The 8,144-nt window shown below is 32.8% G+C and overlaps 1 protein-coding gene across 1 annotated transcript; it reads right to left on the bottom strand.

Moving 5' to 3' along the window:
• Positions 1-17: 17 nt before the first annotated feature.
• LOC116005326 lies at positions 18-6,270 on the bottom strand. Its single transcript, XM_031245602.1, has 15 exons — positions 6,140-6,270; positions 4,901-5,034; positions 4,583-4,694; positions 4,368-4,493; positions 3,543-3,647; positions 3,031-3,114; positions 2,798-2,913; positions 2,147-2,248; positions 1,897-2,010; positions 1,725-1,781; positions 1,557-1,623; positions 1,385-1,438; positions 1,209-1,283; positions 648-683; positions 18-256 (listed from the first exon to the last, which is right to left on the bottom strand). The coding sequence occupies exons 2-15, from the start codon at positions 4,924-4,926 to the stop codon at positions 170-172; spliced, it is 1,161 nt and encodes a 386-aa protein (XP_031101462.1). The 5' UTR covers positions 4,927-5,034; positions 6,140-6,270; the 3' UTR covers positions 18-169.
• Positions 6,271-8,144: the final 1,874 nt, after the last annotated feature.

Genomic DNA, 8,144 nt, shown 5'->3' with positions numbered 1-8,144 from the left:
AAAAAAAAAAAAAAAAAAAAAAAAAAAAAAAAAAAAAAAAAAACAAAACAAAACAAAAAAAACAAAACAAAAAAGATAATGTAGTTCAGAATAATTAGGTACACCCCGAAACAGGCGATGTGCGAAAACCAAAGCGCCATTGCATGTACAAATCCTGGCCGAGACACATTTAACCAAGCTTCGTGAAGTATCGCTTATCGGCGTTAGCCAGGCGATCTTGGAACATCGCCCATTCACCTCGGCATCTCTCTCTTACCTACAAGTTTAATCCAGGTAATTATTTAGAGACTAATTCTTGAATGTGACAAAGAAATTGTCTAGTTGGGAGTTCGCTCTTTGTAGTAAGCATTATGTTACAAAATAATATCATTGGTGATGTAAAGTGAGAGAAAAATAAACTGGATTTGTTTGGCAAGTGGAGGGGGTGAGCAAGTGGAACCGAGTTTTGTAAATCCTTGTTTGTGGAAAAGTCTAGATCGGGTTTTTGATTTCCGGGAAGGTTAAAACTAGAGCAATTTGACCTTAAAATAGTTTTCCGAGTTGGATTTATTTCATTCATGATCCCGACTAACTTATTCTTGTTCCAAAAACTACCATGGGCACACAGTAAGACACAGGCAAAGGAAAAGGAAGGACTATATACATACCCCTTGCCACGCAATTTTACCATTTACAACCTGGCCCTGCATATTGCATCAATACAATAGTAAAGAGATGAGAGCAAATTAGCAAAGAAAAAAAAAAAAGATCGAAGACGTAGTGCATTCATTACAGTGCAGAAATACGGGACACATATAAGCAATAACCAAGTTACGAACACAATTAAAAGGGAAAGAATACGAGTGTTTTGGATTTGAAGTGTAATAGCATACTCATTCTTCAAATTTAGGGAACAGGAAAAGGAAAAGTCAACTGAGATCGACACAAAGCTACAGAAAGAACAAAGAAAAGGAGAAATGCATATGAACAATTTCATGGTTGGAAGAAGCACTTTGCTTCTTAAACTGTAACTTTGCAAAACATTTACGTAATTTAGTTTTATGGATTCCTATTTTTCAATGCCCTGAAATGGCGGAGTCCTTCCTACCAACGGGAATGTGGACTTCAAAATGGCAATGAAACTGGAAAAGTAATTGATAAATCCAGATATACAGAAAGGGTTCAACGCAAGATAAAATACAACAATCAGAAATTAATGATTACTCAACCTGCTTCCCAAGAGAAGGGATGACTTGATGAATAATCCACTGTGAATCAACAACACCAATCTTTTGATGAGCGGGCTGCACAGAACAAAATAAGAAGTCTTAAAAGATATCTTTTAAGGGTGCTTAGAGAAAACCCCTTTTCATGCATTCATGGGGGATGAACACAGAAATCAAACCTCTACACATCTTCTTAGAGCAAAATCCAATCCCCATCCATGCACCAGGTCATTCTACAAGAAAATAAGCAAATAGTAGCACAATCAACCATACATAATTGTTTTGATAAGTTGGTAGCACCAATGGCAATCCATAAGGCAATAAAAGAATCTCAAGAAAATTGTGAAGTACCTGAATCATATGCCAAACACATCGCCATGCTGCTCGAGAGAACACAGGAGCCATGATTTCTACAAAACTGAACAAAAGCAGATATCAGGTACAACTAGAACTAAAAACTGCGGTCAACAAGTATTAAGAAGAAATACAGAGTATCTTATAAGGAGGGAGAAAAATTACGCTGCACAGGGAGGAAGATGTGGATCACTGCACCAGCCTGGTTTCTCATCTGTATCTCTGTTCATCCATCAGAAGAAGAGTTAGAACCTTGCACAAGGACAAGCTACTTGAGAAAAAAAAAATGTAGCCATCTCAAAAATCATAGAGAGGGAGTTGGACACAAGAAATCTACTTGTGAACTTCTTTGTCTCCTCTTCTTTTTGTCATCTGCCATGTCAATCCATTGTTTGGCTCCAGACCAGGCTGAGATATATCTAGACCATGTTTCCTCACTAGTTGCATATACCTGGAATTTTGAGGGATCCAAATTCAGTCAGAGAGACAATTTACAAGAGAATTTTGATTTCCAATGAAAAAAAGTTAAAAAAAAAAAAAACAAAAAACAAAACAAAACAAAACAAGAATGAATTATAGAAACTTGCCTATCCCCATTGAAGTGTTCTACTCCAAGATCTTCATCCCAAATAAATATGTAATCATAAGCAGCTACGACATCAGGGTGCAAAAACCGCTTTGCATACCACCTAGGAATAAGGAAACATGAAGTGTGAACTGTGAAGTATATAGGGAAAAATGAAGTGAGTGAAAATTATCTGGGGAAATATGAAGTGCATGAAGATAACATAGGGAAACATTATGCGTGTGAATACTGTAATAGGTGAACACAAAGTGTGTGAAGAGTATAATAGGGAAACAAAAAGTGTGTGAAGAGTATAATAGGGAAACATAAAGTGTGTGAAGATCATGGAACTGCAGAAAAACTAAATTGTCCAAATTTAACTTGAGATATTGACCCTTAGCCTAGTAGTTGATGTAAGGCTCCTTGACCTTTGGTTAGGGTTCAAATCCCATCAAGAGCAATCCTATGTGGGGTATTTTAGTCCCACCTTATTGGGGTATTTAGTCTGCATTTATTTAAGGGTGTTGAATTTAGTCATTTTTAATTGATATTGGTGTTCTAGAGATTGTAAATTGTAATGTACCGATGATTTGATTGTAATTGCATTGTATTCTCATTGTACTAAGGAAAATAAAATCAATAAAATGTCAACCTAATAAAAATTGTGTCTTACCATTTTGTCTGCTTTTTAATACTAACATGAATTGCATGCTTTGACCACTCAAACTGATCCCATTCAGTTGTCCGACCATCATAATGGAAAAGCATTATTTGAAAATCTTCCGAAAACTAAAAATAACATTACATAATAAACTCAGTACATGGAATCCAACAATGTACATAAATACATATATACAAATCAAATATGCTACTTATTTCTCTATAGAATTCCTTCATTTAAATAACCTTTTTAACCGCTGCATTGATATTGTTCCTCTGGTCCCAACCAACTGTAAAGGTGACCAAGTACTTCGGTTTCCTTATCAGATCCTGAAAAATCCAATAATGTTGAAAGACAGTGTCAATCAAATAATGCACTAAGCTTGTGTGTGTGTGTGTGTGTGTGTGTATTTGGATTGAAGAATGACTGCTACCATAGTGTTAATTACTTAATTATATTCCATACTTATAGAACAAGATATGGCAGATCTGTTAATCTAGTATATGTTAGATGCGTAGTAGACTGAAAACAGAAGAACACTACTCCAGCTATTTACACACACACACACACAAAAGGAAGAAAAAGAATCTACAGATGACCACAGCTAAAATATATAAATGAAAATCTAAAAGCATCAATAGAGATGATATTACAATGAAATAATAACAGAGCTAATTACAAATTCCCTAGTATAAGAATACTATTCAGTACACCAAATTTGCGGATGGAAACAAAATTATTTTTATCAGTATTGTACCTCATGTGGATCACCCCATAATCTTCGTAGATAAAAATCAGATTCTGCGACTACAATTCCTGGTGGCAAGGACTCTGCACCACGGGGATTGGTAGGTACAAAGATCTGGATGTCAAAACAGTTATTATCAATAAGTAAAAAATCATGAGTGCTCTGAATAACAAATCCATAACAGCTCTAGTTCTCAACCATATAAATTCCCAAAATACATAAAAATCATTTCAAGTAACTTCTCTGTATATCTTAAGGAAAAGGCAAATTTATATATGAAACTCTTCATGATGTGAAAAGGAGAATTTTAATATATGGGAATCAAAATTCTATTCAATAACTGGACCACTTGTATACAATCCTAAAAGAAAATTTAAACAAGGGATAGAAGGGAGAAAAGTTGAAATGGTGGTAACTGATTCTGACGGGGGGGGGGGAGAGAGGGAGGGAGGGGGACTGGGGGAGAAGGCAAGACTGAATGATAGTGGACTTTCCCTGCCTATTGACGTAAAAGACAGCTTGGTATCCAATTTACACTTAATAGACACATTATAGACAGAACAAAAATTGTCGATATGTAATTTGGGGCAAACAAACCACTTGATCAGTACCAAATATTAACAGCATTTAATGAGCCAAAAACAATCATTTTATGCAAATAAATGGCCTCCCAACCCCTGTATAGATTAAAACTTAACATGGAATTCCAATCAAACCTGTCAGCCTGCTGTTTATAAACTTCCAAAGTTACATTCACCTAACAAATCTAATATATAAAAGAGAACAGGACAGGACAAGTATCGAAATCCAAAAAATCTTGTAACAAATAAGTACCTTAGGTGTTATGGGAGTGCTACCCGAACCAAGGTTTTCAGGAAAACTACGACTAGCAAAATTTTGATGCTCCTCACTGACTATGGCTACATCATGAGATGACATAAGGCTTGAAGGTAAGTTAATCTGCACAAGATCCTTGAGAATCAAATGCATGACAAATATATAAAACTTTACAATTTAGAACATGCACATCCACCAATTGGCAAACATACCTTCGCTAAAGAGACAAATGGAAAGGACATGCCTATAAAATATCCAAACACCATTCCCATTATTGTTGTTATAATAAGTCTGGCACTATCATGTGATTTTCTAAGACCACCACTGCAGTTGGAAGGAATATTAAAAAAAAAAAAAAGGGTAAGAGTCATAAGACTACATGAGCTAACAACTGCAAAAAGAAATTTTGTGCTAAAACTGGAATATAAAGATATCTAACAAGTCTAAGGAAAAAAAAAATTAGTAGATACTTCCAAATATTATATATGAGAACATATATATATATATATATATATATATATATAGCTGACCTGCGGTAAGGAGTTCCCATTGTCATAAAAGTTGCCCAATTTAAAGGTCATGCACTAGGTAGAAACCAAGTCTTTGAGCAACTTCTGAAGCATGTATAGCATCGTCCAGCCTCAAGCAAGCAAACCTCACAAGCCTGTAAAGGTAGTCTTATAAGTCATGCAGTGATAAGTTCACAAAATTCATATTCACCTTCATTACCAAAATTTTCAATCTGATATTCTCTCACATGCGTAAAAAATTCTTTAAGCCAATCTTTTTTGTAGTGGAATCATAAAAAACCAACAGACTATGAACCAAATTGATATAGAAGGTGTTTCAGAAATCCTTATTATAAATCATGTTCTCAAAGTCAACTATGGGTATCACTTTGCAAATTAAGCTTTCAATCAAACATGGGATAGAATAGCACTCCATGCTTCCACTATCTAAATTATAACCCAAGGCAAAGAACTCAGTGAGAATCAGATCAAATAACTGCTTTAAAAAAAATCAAATTAAATCCAAATTGATAAGAATGATTTGATGAAAAAAATAATAATAATATTCAACTCCTCTTTCCCATATCATAATCTTTTACTGTTTAGCCCATTATTGGAAATTCATATATTCCCTAAAGCCAGCAAATTTCATAACCAAAGTAGAATACCCAGGAAATAAACTCATTAAGCACCAGAGTCAAATTTGATTTCCAACATAACATTTCCATCAATTTTTAGGAAAACCAAAAAAAAAAAAAAACAAAAAAAGATCAAATCTTTTTTTTTCTTCATACATAGAGCAAATCTTATGTTAATTATACTAATCTGCGAAGAAAAAGAAGCTAAAAAATATACAAGCATAAAACACAAAAGGTCCACAAATACAAATTACACTAATTCCATTTAAAATGATCCCGATTCAATTTCCCTTTTTAAATAGCAACTCTAGTTCGAGGATTCGATGTGAAAATGAATTGCTGGGAATAGTTCCAAAGGAATGGGAAAACAGCGTTGACAAAGAATTGTAATAGGCCCCAATTATCATTCAAAAAAACATTAAAATAGGGAACATTAAATCCCGAAAAAACCCTACATTTATATTTCTGAAGGAATCAGAATTGAAATGGGACGAAAAAGAGGAGAAAAAAAAAACTATTGAAAAAGAAAACCAAAAAAATTAAAAACTAAAAATAAAAAATTGGAAATGTAGCAATGGCGAATTGTATAGTAGAGGAAAGAGCTAGGGTTTGTGAGTCTTACAAGTTTCTCCGATGGATTGAAAAGGGAGGAGAGTAGGGGAGATTGGGTGTTCACCTTCCTGACTCCTGAGAGACCGGTATGAATGTTTGATATGTTGCAGACTTGCAGGCGACATATAAATAAAGATAACCATATGGTCTAAAAGGGTTAGGTCCATTTAATGGCGAAATAATTTTAATTACATCCTAATAAAAAAATATTTAAATGAAATTCTACAAAACTGTACTCACATAATGGGTGGAACATAATTTTTATACTAGTGTTTGGCAAATAATTAATAATAATAATTTAATATTAAAATATAAATTAAGCAAAAATAGAATAACTACATTTTGACAAGTTAGTTGAATAATATTGTTGATTTTCAACGGTGGTGTTTGCTTACTATAAGAGGTCGGTTGGCGCTTGTTGATAAGTTATGTTAGTTTAATTTAACTTCTAATCGGGCTAATTAACATGTCTATTAATCCAATTAAGTAATTCTATATGTTTAGATTAACTTCAAGAATTCTGCAATAAAATTGAATCTTTTGTAAGGAGTTAGAGATAAGATTTTAAGAGTTATATTAACTTTTTTAAAATTTGAATCCAATAATTTAATAAAAACACTTTTTGGAGTACCGTTTCAAATTTTAACTGATTGGTGCTAATCAGCTAAAGCAAGCAAATGACCCTTTACCAAACACTCATTTTGGCTTATTGACTAAGTCAATCATCCAAAGCTGGTCAAATCGATTGGAAAATGAACCAACCATTTTTCAAGTACTCCTTTAATATCATTCCAAATCTTGCCACGACAATATTAATTAAATACGTAATTAAAATTAAAAATGTACATTTTTTTTAAACACTCATGATTTGTTAGAATATAATATCTGTTTTATACTTTTTCAAATATTTTCACTCCAAAAAATCTAAGTCCCTCGAACTTATTACCACCCATTTAAAAGTTCATACCTACCCTAAGTTGGAAAATACGTTATCATCATTCTTCAAATGACCATAATTTTTATCCCTCTATTTAGTGTTGCCTAAAATATGATATAAGTTAATTTTAGACGTACGTATACTTACTCGGTCTTCTTTAATCTTGGAATAGTAGTCCATCAAATCCATGAATTTTGCCAAAACAAGTTTGTCCCCTATGGTTGATAAATTACCTTCCTTAAAACCTTATGGTAGTAATTACGAGGTTGTAAATCGCAATCAAAATGTTAATTAATTAGAAAAAAAAAGGTAGTTTAAACTTTAATTTAAATACGTAACACACGTACACCTAACTAAAATTAAATAAATTAAAATGCGTTACTTGGATTGTGTCATGTACAAGAATGACAATAACATGTTTGCTATTTGTAGACGTACCAAGACAAGTTTTTTAGTAATAATTAAATGAGTAAAAGGGTGAATAAAATGATAATTAATATGAAGTCACATCATATTTTATTCTTTGTGAAACACATATTTAATCAAGTGTTAATTAGACGAAAAATTGGATGTTTAACTTTTGTAAATGGTATGCTATGTGATTATGTTAAAGAGTTTTATGCCAGATTTTTATCCGAATAAGAGTTAACATACGTTTTGACTGATTTCAAATTAGTCTTACAATGATGAAAATATCAGATGCTATATATGAAAATATATAGGGGAATGATCAAATAAGAACATGGTCATTGGTCAATTTCAACCACTTATCGGGTTCACTAATGGTTGATGATTTTAGTAAAAAAATTTATGAGACTAGTTTAATAATTCAATAAAATCTCATCTTTTTCCCCTTATTTTTTTCAGCAAGTCTCAACCATTGATATGTTTAAATGAAAGGATCAAATCAATCATCACTTTTTAGATAGGAATATGTTTTCACCCGAAAACTCTCATGTGTGTGTATATATATATAGTGAGTTAAAAAAAAAGGAATAAACTCTCTTTGTGACTATGTTTGAAGTCTAGGTGCCAACAGATAATGACCATGCGTGGTTGTTGGTGGCATAAACCTCCA

Source organism: Ipomoea triloba, chromosome 14, assembly GCF_003576645.1.
Source record: "Ipomoea triloba cultivar NCNSP0323 chromosome 14, ASM357664v1".
NCBI lineage: Eukaryota > Viridiplantae > Streptophyta > Magnoliopsida > Solanales > Convolvulaceae > Ipomoea > Ipomoea triloba.
This window is presented reverse-complemented; position numbering and strand designations above follow the sequence as displayed.